The sequence below is a fragment of the Oncorhynchus nerka genome, linkage group LG23 (genome assembly GCF_034236695.1).
Source record: "Oncorhynchus nerka isolate Pitt River linkage group LG23, Oner_Uvic_2.0, whole genome shotgun sequence".
NCBI classification, from domain to species: Eukaryota; Metazoa; Chordata; class Actinopteri; order Salmoniformes; family Salmonidae; genus Oncorhynchus; species Oncorhynchus nerka.
The window spans coordinates 2515604-2530350 of NC_088418.1; the positions used below are offsets into that span (position 1 = coordinate 2515604).

Below are 14747 nucleotides of genomic sequence, written 5' to 3' on the forward strand. Positions count from 1 at the left end.
GTGACACATTATATTATACTGGGAACAAGATGACACAGTATATTATACTGGGAACAAGGTGACACAGTATATTATACTAGGAACAAGGTGACACAGTATATTATACTGGGAACAAGGTGACACAGTATCTTATACTGGGAACAAGGTGACAGTATATTATACTGGGAACAAGGTGACAGTATATTATACTGGGAACAAGGTGACAGTATATTATACTGGGAACAAGGTGACAGTATATTATACTGGGAACAAGGTGACAGTATATTATACTGGGAACAAGGTGACACATTATATTATACTGGGAACAAGGTGACAGTATAGTATATTATACTAGGAACAAGGTGACAGTATAGTATATTATACTAGGAACAAGGTGACAGTATAGTATATTATACTAGGAACAAGGTGACAGTATATTATATTATACTAGGAACAAGGTGACAGTATAGTATATTATACTAGGAACAAGGTGACGCAGTATATTATACTAGAAAAGTATGCATTTCCTATTCGTCTAGTGCCAAGGACTTGACAGTTTTGAGATACCCCTACCCGAGGTAGGACAAAGCATGTGTTTTCTCATCACAAATATTTTCCAGTTATGAATTTGATGCTTGTGTAAAAATATTTCACTGCCAAAGTAGTTCAATTGATATATATTGTGACACACCCCCTAAACTCAAAACATGCAAAATAATGCCTAGCTGATGGGGAACACAAGCTCCTGCAGCCCAATATTACCAGCCTGATATTGGGAATAAAATTACAAAAATATTAGTCAGTCGTCTGCCCTACATACAAACAGCATTGAATAATTGGTCTATACTCTTACAGAATTTTTGCGAAGGCGAGGATATTGGAAATGTCATCAAAGCCTACTGGATGACAACTTGTTTAGTACCAGGACAGAAGAATTTAGAACGGACTTTTTCAGATATAACATTAGGTACAGCAGATCTCCTTAATGTATGGGACACTTTTAAACGTGCCTTCAGAGGCCCTGCAATTCAGTACTCATCTATAAAACAACTATTATTTAGGTCAGAAGAGCTCATATTAACAAAGGAAAATGGAAAGACTAACAGAACAGTTAGATGGCAATAAAAACTGTACCGTAAAGGCACAGAATAAGTTAGAGGAAAAACAACAAGAAATGGAGGAACTTAAGAAAGGTCCAGTGTAATAGATTATAAAAAATAAAGCGAATCTGGATGGAATATGGGGAGAAATGCACAAAATTATTTTCTAATCTTCAGCATAGAAATGCTACCCAAAAGAATTTACTAAAACTTTTTGCAAATGGAGTCACCCATAATTCACCAAACCATTTTGAAAGACAAAGCCAAAGGACTTTAAGCATACGTTTTGTCATCTCCGCAGACCAGTGGTAGTATACTATATAGTATCTCCGCTAACCAAAGTTAATTGTTTCTATTTATACAAATGTACAGAAAGACTCATGTGAAAGCCTAATTACAGAGGAGGAACTTCTATATGCAATTAAAGCCTTCAAGTCTGGGGAAACTCCAGGCCTGGATGGCACACCAGTGGAGGTATATAGCTGTTTTTAATGTACTCAGAGGTCCGTTATTAGTATATTTTAACCACTCTTATAAAAATGGTAGATTATCAGATACTCAACAAAAAGGTTTGATTTAATTATTACTGAAACAGGACCCAGGTGGTAAAGATCCAGTCTATTTAAAATAAATTGGAGGGCCCGTTACACTTCAGTGTTGTGAATCAAAAAATTCTAGCGACATGTTTCGCGCATAGAATTAAAAAGGTGTTGACCGATATTATTCATCCTAATCAGACAGGTTCTTTACATGGACGATACATTTAGAGATCATATAAGACAAGTACTGGAAACAATAGAATACTATGCAATATCTGGGGAAACCAGGCCCGGTATTCATAGCTGACTTTGAAAAGGCTTTTGATAAAGTACGACTGGAGTTTATATATAAATGCCTGGATTATAAACATTTTGGTATTAAAGAGCACTGACCCTCTCCTCTGTGTCTCTAGGTCTTGAGGAGCACTGACCCTCTCCTCTGTGTCTCTAGGTGTGAGGAGCACTGACCCTCTCCTCTGTGTCTCTAGGTGTTGAGGAGCACTGACCCTCCTCTGTGTCTCTAGGTGTTGAGGAGCACTGACCCTCTCCTCTGTGTCTCTAGGTGTTGAGGAGCACTGACCCTCTCCTCTGTGTCTCTAGGTGTTGAGGAGCACTGACCCTCTCCTCTGTGTCTCTAGGTGTTGAGGAGCACTGACCCTCTCCTCTGTGTCTCTAGGTGTGAGGAGCACTGACCCTCTCCTCTGTGTCTCTAGGTGTTGAGGAGCACTGACCCTCTCCTCTGTGTCTCTAGGTGGTGAGGAGCACTGACCCCTCTCCTCTGTCCTGAGGAGCTGACCCCTCTCCTCTGTGTCTCTAGGTGTTGAGGAGCACTGACCCTCTCCTCTGTGTCTCTAGGTGTTGAGGAGCACTGACCCTCTCCTCTGTGTCTCTAGGTGTTGAGGAGCACTGACCCTCTCCTCTGTGTCTCTAGGTGTTGAGGAGCACTGACCCTCCTCTGTGTCTCTAGGTGTTGAGGAGCACTGACCCTCTCCTCTGTGTCTCTAGGTGTTGAGGAGCACTGACCCTCTCCTCTGTGTCTCTAGGTGTTGAGGAGCACTGACCCTCTCCTCTGTGTCTCTAGGTGTTGAGGAGCACCCTCTCCTCTGTGTCTCTAGGTGTGAGGAGCACTGACCCTCTCCTCTGTGTCTCTAGGTGTTGAGGAGCACTGACCCTCTCCTCTGTGTCTCTAGGTGTTGAGGAGCACTGACCCTCTCCTCTGTGTCTCTAGGTGTTGAGGAGCACTGACCCTCTCCTCTGTGTCTCTAGGTGTTGAGGAGCACTGACCCTCTCCTCTGTGTCTCTAGGTGTTGAGGAGCACTGACCCTCTCCTCTGTGTCTCTAGGTGTTGAGGAGCACTGACCCTCTCCTCTGTGTCTCTAGGTGTTGAGGAGCACTGACCCTCCTCTGTGTCTCTAGGTGTTGAGGAGCACTGACCCTCTCCTCTGTGTCTCTAGGTGTTGAGGAGCACTGACCCTCTCCTCTGTGTCTCTAGGTGTTGAGGAGCACTGACCCTCTCCTCTGTGTCTCTAGGTGTTGAGGAGCACTGACCCTCTCCCTCTGTGTCTCTAGGTGTTGAGGAGCACTGACCCCCTCTCCTCTGTGTCTCTAGGTGTTGAGGAGCACTGACCCTCTCCTCTGTGTCTCTAGGTGTTGAGGAGCACTGACCCTCTCCTCTGTGTCTCTAGGTGTTGAGGAGCACTGACCCTCTCCTCTGTGTCTCTAGGTGTTGAGGAGCACTGACCCTCTCCTCTGTGTGTTGAGGTCTTGAGGAGCACTGACCCTCTCCTCTGTGTCTCTAGGTGTTGAGGAGCACTGACCCTCTCCTCTGTGTCTCTAGGTGTTGAGGAGCACTGACCCTCTCCTCTGTGTCTCTAGGTGTTGAGGAGCACTGAGCACCTCTCCTCTGTGTCTCTAGGTGTTGAGGAGCACTGACCCTCTCCTCTGTGTCTCTAGGTGTTGAGGAGCACTGACCCTCTCCTCTGTGTCTCTAGGTGTTGAGGAGCACTGACCCTCTCCTCTGTGTCTCTAGGTGTTGAGGAGCACTGACCCTCTCCTCTGTGTCTCTAGGTGTTGAGGAGCACTGACCCCCTCTCTCTGAGGAGCACTGACCCTCTCCTCTGTGTCTCTAGGTGTTGAGGACCCTCTCCTCTGTGTCTCACTGACCCTCTCCTCTGTGTCTCTAGGTGTTGAGGAGCACTGACCCTCTCCTCTGTGTCTCTAGGTGTTGAGGAGCACTGACCCTCTCCTCTGTGTCTCTAGGTGTTGAGGAGCACTGACCCTCTCCTCTGTGTCTCTAGGTGTTGAGGAGCACTGACCCTCTCCTCTGTGTCTCTAGGTGTTGAGGAGCACTGACCCTCTCCTCTGTGTCTCTAGGTGTTGAGGAGCACTGACCCTCTCCTCTGTGTCTCTAGGTGTTGAGGAGCACTGACCCTCTCCTCTGTGTCTCTAGGTGTTGAGGAGCACTGACCCTCTCCTCTGTGTCTCTAGGTGTTGAGGAGCACTGACCCTCTCCTCTGTGTCTCTAGGTGTTGAGGAGCACTGACCCCTCTCCTCTGTGTCTCTAGGTGTTGAGGAGCACTGACCCTCTCCTCTGTGTCTCTAGGTGTTGAGGAGCAGGTGTTGAGGAGCACTGACCCTCTCCTCTGTGTCTCTAGGTGTTGAGGAGCACTGACCCTCTCCTCTGTGTCTCTAGGTGTTGAGGAGCACTGACCCTCTCCTCTGTGTCTCTAGGTGTTGAGGAGCACTGACCCTCTCCTCTGAGTCTCACTGACCCTGACCCTCTCCTCTGTGTCTCTAGGTGTTGAGGAGCACTGACCCTCTCCTCTGTGTCTCTAGGTGTTGAGGAGCACTGACCCTCTCCTCTGTGTCTCTAGGTGTTGAGGAGCACTGACCCTCTCCTCTGTGTCTCTAGGTGTTGAGGAGCACTGACCCTCTCCTCTGTGTCTCTAGGTGTTGAGGAGCACTGACCCTCTCCTCTGTGTCTCTAGGTGTTGAGGAGCACTGACCCCTCCTCCTCTAGGTGTTGAGGAGCACTGACCCTCTCCTCTGTGTCTCTAGGTGTTGAGGAGCACTGACCCTCTCCTCTGTGTCTCTAGGTGTTGAGGAGCACTGACCCTCTCCTCTGTGTCTCTAGGTGTTGAGGAGCACTGACCCTCTCCTCTGTGTCTCTAGGTGTTGAGGAGCACTGACCCTCTCCTCTGTGTCTCTAGGTGTTGAGGAGCACTGACCCTCTCCTCTGTGAGCACTGTCTCTAGGTGTTGAGGAGCACTGACCCTCTCCTCTGTGTCTCTAGGTGTTGAGGAGCACTGACCCTCTCCTCTGTGTCTCTAGGTGTTGAGGAGCACTGACCCTCTCCTCTGTGTCTCTAGGTGTTGAGGAGCACTGACCCTCTCCTCTGTGTCTCTAGGTGTTGAGGAGCACTGACCCTCTCCTCTGTGTCTCTAGGTGTTGAGGAGCACTGACCCTCTCCTCTGTGTCTCTAGGTGTTGAGGAGCACTGACCCTCTCCTCTGTCTAGGTGTGAGGAGCACTGACCCTCTCCTCTGTGTCTCTAGGTGTTGAGAGCACTGACCCTCTCCTCTGTGTCTCAGGTGTTGAGGAGCACTGACCCTCTCCTCTGTGTCTCTAGGTGACCCTCTCCTCTGAGGAGCACTGACCCTCTCCTCTGTGTCTCTAGGTGTTGAGGAGCACTGACCCTCTCCTCTGTGTCTCTAGGTGTTGAGGAGCACTGACCCTCTCCTCTGTGTCTCTAGGTGTTGAGGAGCACTGACCCTCTCCTCTGTGTCTCTAGGTGTTGAGGAGCACTGACCCTCTCCTCTGTGTCTCTAGGTGTTGAGGAGCACTGACCCTCTCCTCTGTGTCTCTAGGTGTTGAGGAGCACTGACCCTCTCCTCTGTGTCCTCTGTGTCTGTGTCTAGGTGTTGAGGAGCACTGACCCTCTCCTCTGTGTCTCTAGGTGTTGAGGAGCACTGACCCTCTCCTCTGTGTCTCTAGGTGTTGAGGAGCACTGACCCTCTCCTCTGTGTCTCTAGGTGTTGAGGAGCACTGACCCTCTCCTCTGTGTCTCTAGGTGTTGAGGAGCACTGACCCTCTCCTCTGTGTCTCTAGGTGTTGAGGAGCACTGACCCTCTCCTCTGTGTCTCTAGGTGTTGAGGAGCACTGACCCTCTCCTCTGTGTCTCTAGGTGTTGAGGAGCACTGACCCTCTCCTCTGTGTCTCTAGGTGTTGAGGAGCACTGACCCTCTCCTCTGTGTCTCTAGGTGTTGAGGAGCACTGACCCTCTCCTCTGTGTCTCTAGGTGTTGAGGAGCACTGACCCTCTCCTCTGTGTCTCTAGGTGTTGAGGAGCACTGACCCTCTCCTCTGTGTCTCTAGGTGTTGAGGAGCACTGACCCTCTCCTCTGTGTCTCTAGGTGTTGAGGAGCACTGACCCTCTCCTCTGTGTCTCTAGGTGTTGAGGAGCACTGACCCTCTCCTCTGTGTCTCTAGGTGTTGAGGAGCACTGACCCTCTCTGTGTCTCTAGGTGTGAGGAGCACTGACCCTCTCCTCTGTGTCTCTAGGTGTTGAGGAGCACTGACCCTCTCCTCTGTGTCTCTAGGTGTTGAGGAGCACTGACCCTCTCCTCTGTGTCTCTAGGTGTTGAGGAGCACTGACCCTCTCCTCTGTGTCTCTAGGTGTTGAGGAGCACTGACCTCTCTCTGTGTCTCTCTGTGACCCTCTCCTCTGTGTCTCTAGGTGTTGAGGAGCACTGACCCTCTCCTCTGTGTCTCTAGGTGTTGAGGAGCACTGACCCTCTCCTCTGTGTCTCTAGGTGTTGAGGAGCACTGACCCTCTCCTCTGTGTCTCTAGGTGTTGAGGAGCACTGACCCTCTCCTCTGTGTCTCTAGGTGTTGAGGAGCACTGACCCTCTCCTCTGTGTCTCTAGGTGTTGAGGAGCACTGACCCTCTCCTCTGTGTCTCTAGGTGTTGAGGAGCACTGACCCTCTCCTCTGTGTCTCTAGGTGTTGAGGAGCACTGACCCTCTCCTCTGTGTCTCTAGGTGACCTCTCCTCTGTGAGGAGCACTGACCCTCTCCTCTGTGTCTCTAGGTGTTGAGGAGCACTGACCCTCTCCTCTGTGTCTCTAGGTGTGCACTGACCCTCTCCTCTGTGTCTCTAGGTGGAGCACTGACCCTCTCCTCTGTGTCTCTAGGTGTTGAGGAGCACTGACCCTCTCCTCTGTGTCTCTAGGTGTTGAGGAGCACTGACCCTCTCCTCTGTGTCTCTAGGTGTTGAGGAGCACTGACCCTCTCCTCTGTGTCTCTAGGTGTTGAGGAGCACTGACCCTCTCCTCTGTGTCTCTAGGTGTTGAGGAGCACTGACCCTCTCCTCTGTGTCTAGGTCTAGGTGACCCTCCTCTGTGAGGAGCACTGACCCTCTCCTCTGTGTCTCTAGGTGTTGAGGAGCACTGACCCTCTCCTCTGTGTCTCTAGGTGTTGAGGAGCACTGACCCTCTCCTCTGTGTCTCTAGGTGTTGAGGAGCACTGACCCTCTCCTCTGTGTCTCTAGGTGTTGAGGAGCACTGACCCTCTCCTCTGTGTCTCTAGGTGTTGAGGAGCACTGACCCTCTCCTCTGTGTCTCTAGGTGTTGAGGAGCACTGACCCTCTCCTCTGTGTCTCTAGGTGTTGAGGAGCACTGACCCTCTCCTCTGTGTCTCTAGGTGTTGAGGAGCACTGACCCTCTCCTCTGTGTCTCTAGGTGTTGAGGAGCACTGACCCTCTCCTCTGTGTCTCTAGGTGTTGAGGAGCACTGACCCTCTCCTCTGTGTCTCTAGGTGTTGAGGAGCACTGACCCTCTCCTCTGTGTCTCTAGGTGTTGAGGAGCACTGACCCTCTCCTCTGTGTCTCTAGGTGTTGAGGAGCACTGACCCTCTCCTCTGTGTCTCTAGGTGTTGAGGAGCACTGACCCTCTCCTCTGTGTCTCTAGGTGTTGAGGAGCACTGACCCTCTCCTCTGTGTCTCTAGGTGTTGAGGAGCACTGACCCTCTCCTCTGTGTCTCTAGGTGTTGAGGAGCACTGACCCTCTCCTCTGTGTCTCTAGGTGTTGAGGAGCACTGACCCTCCTCTGTGTCTCTAGGTGTTGAGGAGCACTGACCCTCTCCTCTGTGTCTCTAGGTGTGAGGAGCACTGACCCTCTCCTCTGTGTCTCTAGGTGTTGAGGAGCACTGACCCTCTCCTCTGTGTCTCTAGGTGTTGAGGAGCACTCTCCTCTGTGTCTCCTCTGTGTCTCTAGGTGTTGAGGAGCACTGACCCTCTCCTCTGTGTCTCTAGGGTGCACTGACCCTCTCCTCTGTGAGGAGCACTGACCTCTCCTCTGTGTCTCTGTGTCTCTAGGTGTTGAGGAGCACTGACCCTCTCCTCTGTGTCTCTAGGTGTTGAGGAGCACTGACCCTCTCCTCTGTGTCTCTAGGTGTTGAGGAGCACTGACCCTCTCCTCTGTGTCTCTAGGTGTTGAGGAGCACTGACCCTCTCCTCTGTGTCTCTAGGTTGAGGAGCACTGACCCTCTCCTCTGTGTCTCTAGGGTGTGAGGAGCACTGACCCTCTCCTCTGTGTCTCTAGGTGTTGAGGAGCACTGACCCTCTCCTCTGTGTCTCTAGGTGTTGAGGAGCACTGACCCTCTCCTCTGTGTCTCTAGGTGTTGAGGAGCACTGACCCTCTCCTCTGTGTCTCTAGGTGTGAGGAGCACTGACCCTCTCCTCTGTGTCTCTAGGTGTTGAGGAGCACTGACCCTCTCCTCTGTGTCTCTAGGTGTTGAGGAGCACTGACCCTCTCCTCTGTGTCTCTAGGTGTTGAGGAGCACTGACCCTCTCCTCTGTGTCTCTAGGTGTTGAGGAGCACTGACCCTCTCCTCTGTGTCTCTAGGTGTTGAGGAGCACTGACCCTCTCCTCTGTGTCTCTAGGTGTTGAGGAGCACTGACCCTCTCCTCTGTGTCTCTAGGTGTTGAGGAGCACTGACCCTCTCCTCTGTGTCTCTAGGTGTTGAGGAGCACTGACCCTCTCCTCTGTGTCTCTAGGTGTGAGGAGCACTGACCCTCTCCTCTGTGTCTCTAGGTGTGAGGAGCACTGACCCTCTCCTCTGTGTCTCTAGGTGTGAGGAGCACTGACCCTCTCCTCTGTGTCTCTAGGTGTTGAGGAGCACTGACCCTCTCCTCTGTGTCTCTAGGTGTACCTTTAATATCACTTGAGGAGCACTGACCCTCTCCTCTGTGTCTCTAGGTGTTGAGGAGCACTGACCCTCTCCTCTGTGTCTCTAGGTGTGAGGAGCACTGACCCTCTCCTCTGTGTCTCTAGGTGTTGAGGAGCACTGACCCTCTCCTCTGTGTCTCTAGGTGTGAGGAGCACTGACCCTCTCCTCTGTGTCTCTAGGTGTGAGGAGCATGCACAGTACAGATATCCAGTGGTCTGCCATCTTGAGTTGGGGCTATGCTGACAACATGCTGAGGCTAAAGAGCAAACAGAGCTCTCCACTCCACCAGGAACTACTATACCCATCAACTTACCAGTCTTTAATATCACTTCAGTGCTCACTCCACTCCACCAGGTAAACTACTGTACCTAGTCTTTAATATCACTTCATACAGTGCTCTCCACTCCACCAGGTAAACTACTGTACCTTTAATATCACTTCATACAGTGCTCTCCACAGTGCTCTCCACAGGTCCACCAGGTAAACTACTGTACCTTTAATATCACTTCATACAGTGCTCTCCACTCCACCAGGTAAACTACTGTACCTTTAATATCACTTCATACAGTGCTCTCCACTCCACCAGGTAAACCAGGTAAACTACTGTACCTTTAATATCACTTCATACTCCACCAGGTGCTCTCTCCACTCCACCAGGTAAACTACTGTACCTTTAATATCACTTCATACAGTGCTCTCCACTCCACCAGGTAAACTACTATACCTAGTCTTTAATATCACTAAACCCTCAATGTATATTTATATAGCTGACTCCACCAGGTAAAAGATTAAGACCATGATCCAGGTGACCCAGATACTCCACCAGGAGACTCCACAACTCCTTGAGGCTGTTAATGACAGGGCAATGAGAGACTCCACAACTCCTTGAGGCTGTTAATGACAGGGCAATGAGAGACTCCACAACTCATTGAGGCTGTTAATGACAGGGCAATGAGAGACTCCACAACTCATTGAGGCTGTTAATGACAGGGCAATGAGAGACTCCACAACTCATTGAGGCTGTTAATGACAGGGCAATGAGAGACTCCACAACTCCTTGAGGCTGTTAATGACAGAGGATTAGGAGACTCCACAACTCCTTGAGGCTGTTAATGACAGAGGATTAGGAGACTCCACAACTCACTGAGGCTGTTAATGACAGGGCAATGAGGGACGCCACAACTCCTTGAGGCTGTTAATGACAGAGGATTAGGAGACTCCACAACTCCTTGAGGCTGTTAATGACAGGGCAATGGGAGACTCCACAACTCCTTGAGGCTGTTAATGACAGGGCAATGAGAGACTCCACAACTCATTGAGGCTGTTAATGACAGGGCAATGAGAGACTCCACGACTCCTTGAGGCTGTTAATGACAGGGCAATGAGAGACTCCACAACTCCTTGAGGCTGTTAATGACAGGGCAATGAGAGACTCCACAACTCCTTGAGGCTGTTAATGACAGGGCAATGAGAGACTCCACAACTCCTTGAGGCTGTTAATGACAGGGCAATGAGGGACTCCACCAGGGAGACTCCACAACTCATTGAGGCTGTTAATGACAGGGCAATGGGAGACTCCACAACTCCTTGAGGCTGTTAATGACAGAGCAATGAGAGACTCCACAACTCCCTTGTACTTTTCTTTAGTACATCACCTACTGTATGATGACTACTGTGTTTATCATTCTCTCTCTCTAGGTAACAGCGTGTGCCTGGGTGTCTGATGGTTGTCAGCTGTTCACATACGGGCAGTAGGTGTGGAGTCATCACAGGCCTATATTAACCGCTTCCACCAATACTTCAACTGTGAGTAGTACAAGCCTCTCTATCTCTCTCTCATCTCCCTCTGTCTCTCTCTGTCTCAGGTAAACTACTGTCGCTCTCTCTCTCTCTCTCTCTGTCTCTCTCTCTCTCTCTCTCTCTCTCTCTCTCTCTCTCTCTCTCTCTCTGTCTCTCTCTCTGTCTCTCTGTCTCTCTGTCTTTAATATCTCTCTGTCTCTCTCTGTCTCTCTCTGTCTCTGTCTAGTCTCTCTTCTACGGTCTCTCTCCACTCTCTCTGTCTCTCTCTCTCTGTAAAACTGTACCTCTCTCTCTCTGTCTCTCTCTCTCTGTCTCTCTCTCTCTCTCTCTCTCTCTGTCTCTCTCTCTCTCTCTCTCTCTGTCTCTCTCTCTCTGTCTCTCTCTCTCTGTCTCTCTCTCTGTCTCTTCTCTCTCTCTCTCCTCTCTCTTTAATATCACTCTCTCTCTCTCTAAACTACTCTCTCTCTCTCTCTCAATATATATACACACTGCATAAACAAAAGTATGTGGACACCTGCTCCTCAAACATCTCAGTCCAAAATCATTAATATTGAGTTGGTCCCCCTTTGCTGCTATAACAGCCTCCACTCTTCTGGGAAGGCTTTCCACTAGATGTAGGAACATTGCTGCTATAACAGCCTCCACTCTTCTGGGAAGGCTTTCCACTAGATGTAGGAACATTGCTGCTATAACAGCCTCCACTCTTCTGGGAAGGCTTTCCACTAGATGTAGGAACATTGCTGCTATAACAGCCTCTACTCTTCTGGGAAGGCTTTCCACTAGATGTAGGAACAATGCTGTGGGTACCTAGTCTTTAATATCACTTCATGACTCCACCAGGTAAACTACTGAGGTTCATTGGTGAGGCCGTCCACTGATGTTGAGTGATTAGGCCTGGCTCGTAGTCCGCTTTCCAATTCATCCCAAATGTGTTCTATGGTGTTGAGGTCAGGGCTCTGTGCAGGCCAGTCAAGTTCTTCCACACCGATCTCGACAAACCATTTCTGTATGGACCTCGCTATGTGCACGACGGCGTTGTCATGCTGAAGCAGAGAAGGGCCTTCCCCAAACTGTTGCCTTAAAGTTGGAAGCACAGAATCATGTCATCGAATGCTGTAGCGTTAAGATTTCCCTTCACAGGAACTAAGGGGCCTGAACGATGAAAAACAGACCCAGACCATTATTCCTCCTCCACCAAACATTACAGTTGGAACTATGCATTGGGGCAGGTAGCGTTCTCCTGGCATCCGCCAAACACAGATTCAACCATCGGACTGCCAGATGGTGAAGTGTGATTCATCACTCCAGAGAACGCGTTTCCACTGCTCCAGAGTCCAATGGTGGTGATCTGTACACCACTCCAGCCAGCGCTTGGCATTGTGCATGGTGATCTTAGGTTTGTATGCATCTGCTCGGCCATGGAAACCCATTTCATGAAGCTCCCGACTAACAGTTATTGTGCTGACGTTGCTTCAAGAGGCAGCTTGGAACTCGGTAGTGAGTGTTGCAACTGAGGACAGCTCAGCTTCAGCACCAAATGTGTTCATTCTCTGAGGTTGTGTGGTCAGGGCTCTTTGCAGGTGAGCCTTTGTTGCTTAGACGTTTCCATCTTCACTTCTACAGTTGACGGGGGCAGCTCTAACAGGGCAGAAATTTGATTAACAGACTTGGAAGCACAGAATCATCCTCGAATCTCTCCCCACGTTGAAAGTGACTGAGCTCTTCAGTAAGGGCCATTCTACTGCCAGTGTTTGTCTATGGAGATTGCATGGCTGTGTGCTTGATTTTTTTTGTATTCTTTGTGGATCTGTGTAATCTGAGGAAAATATGTGTCTAATATGGTCATACATTTGGCAGGAGGTTAGGAAGTGCAGCTCAGTTTCCACCTCATTTTGTGGGCAGTGAGCACAGCTTGTCTTCTCTTGAGAGCCATGTCTTTCTTTCTCTCCCTCTCTCTTCTCCCTCTCTCTCTCTCTCTTCTTTCTCCCTCTCTCTCTCTCTTCTCCCTCCCTCTCTCTTCTCCCTCTCTCTCTTCTCCCTCTCTCTCTTCCCCCTCTCTCTCTTCTCCCCCTCTCTTCTCTTCTCTCTCTTCCCCTCTCTTCTTCCCCTCTCTCTCTTCTCTCTCTCTCCCCCTCTCTCTCTTCCCCCTCTCTCTCTTCCCCTCTCTCTCTTCCCCTCTCTCTCTCCCCTCTCTCTCTTCTCCCTCTCTCTCTCTTCTCCTCTCTCTCTCTTCTCCCTCTTCCCTCCCTTTTGACAGGGCTCCCTTTCCTTTTCTGTCTCTTTCTCTTTCTCCCCTTTCTCTTTCTTCTTCGCTCTCTCTTCTCTCGCTCTCTCTCTTTACCAGCACCACATTGAGTACAGTACCGTGGGTCTCCATGGCAACACCCTCAGTCACCATCCACCCTCCAGCCATCGTCCTCTCTCCATCCTTCCATCCGTCCGCCTCCACATCAACACCCACTGACCTACCATTATCCCTCCCCCTAGACCCCCACAGTGCATACTCTGTCTCGCTCTCTGTCTGTCTCGCTCTCTGTCTCGCTCTCTGTCTGTCTCGCTCTCTGTCTGTCTCGCTCTCTGTCTGTCTCGCTCTCTGTCTGTCTCGCTCTCTGTCTGTGTCTCGCTCTCTGTCTGTCTCGCTCTCTGTCTGTCTCGCTCTCTGTCTGGCTCGCTCTCTGTCTGGCTCGCTCTCTGTCTGGCTCGCTCTCTGTCTCAGTTCAATTGACTTTATTGACATGGCAAGTTCATTATTACTTACATTGTGAAAGTATACATATAGAACAATTATATATATATTTATATCTAAATAAATGGTGGGACCAACAGCAATAATAATAGTAGTAGTGGACATGGGATTACCATTAACAACAACTACAACATGGGATTACCATTAACAACAACTACAACATGGGATTACCATTAACAACAACTACAACATGGGATTACCATTAACAACAACTACAACATGGGATTACCATTAACAACAACAACAACATGGGATTACCATTAACAACAACAACAACATGGGATTACCATTAACAACAACTACAACATGGGATTACCATTAACAACAACTACAACATGGGATTACCATTAACAACAACTACAACATGGGATTACCATTAACAACAACTACAACATGGGATTACCATTAACAACAACTACAACATGGGATTACCATTAACAACAACAACATGGGATTACCATTAACAACAACAACAACATGGGATTACCATTAACAACAACAACATGGGATTACCATTAACAACAAAGTAGAACAACATGATGGGATTACCATTGAGAAGAACAACCAACCTACAACATGGACACATGATTACCATTAACAACAACTACAACATGGAAGACACATGATTACCATTAACAACAACTACAACATGGGATTACCATTAACAACAACTGACTGAGAAGAACATGACCTGTAGGATTACCATTAACATGACCTGAGTAACAGTGTACAACTGAGAAACAATATCTGGTAGTAGACCATGCATGACTGAGAAGACACATGACCTGGTAGTAGACCAGTGTCACATAACTGAGAAGACAATGACCTGGTAGTAGACCAGTGTCAACATGACTGAGAAGACACATGACCTGGTAGTAGACCAGTGTCAACATGACTGAGAAGACACATGACCTCAACATGACTGAGAAGTAGACCAGTGTCAACATGACTGAGAAGACACATGACCTGGTAGTAGACCAGTGTGACTCAACCTGGTAGTAGACCAGTGACATGACTGAGAAGACACATGACCTGGTAGTAGACCAGTGTCAGACATGACTGAGAAGACACATGACCTGGTAGTAGACCAGTGTCAACATGACTGAGAAGACACATGACCTGGTAGTAGACCAGTGTCAACATGACTGAGAAGACACATGACCTGGTAGTAGACCAGTGTCAACATGACTGAGAAGACACATGACCTGGTAGTAGACCAGTGTCAACATGACTGAGAAGACACATGACCTGGTAGTAGACCAGTGTCAACATGACTGAGAAGACACATGACCTGTGTCAACATGTAGACCAGTGTCAACATGACTGAGAAGACACATGACCTGGTAGTAGACCAGTGTC

The 14747-nt window shown here is 49.1% G+C and overlaps 1 protein-coding gene across 1 annotated transcript in view; it reads left to right on the top strand.

The window, feature by feature from the left end:
- Nucleotides 1-14747, top strand: part of lyst (lysosomal trafficking regulator) — a 280835-nt gene that overhangs the window by 245695 nt on the left and 20393 nt on the right. Inside the window, 4 exon segments of the mRNA XM_065008440.1 lie at nt 9022-9123; nt 9220-9254; nt 10541-10582; nt 10584-10627. Coding sequence (XP_064864512.1) covers nt 9022-9123; nt 9220-9254; nt 10541-10582; nt 10584-10627 — 223 coding nt within the window.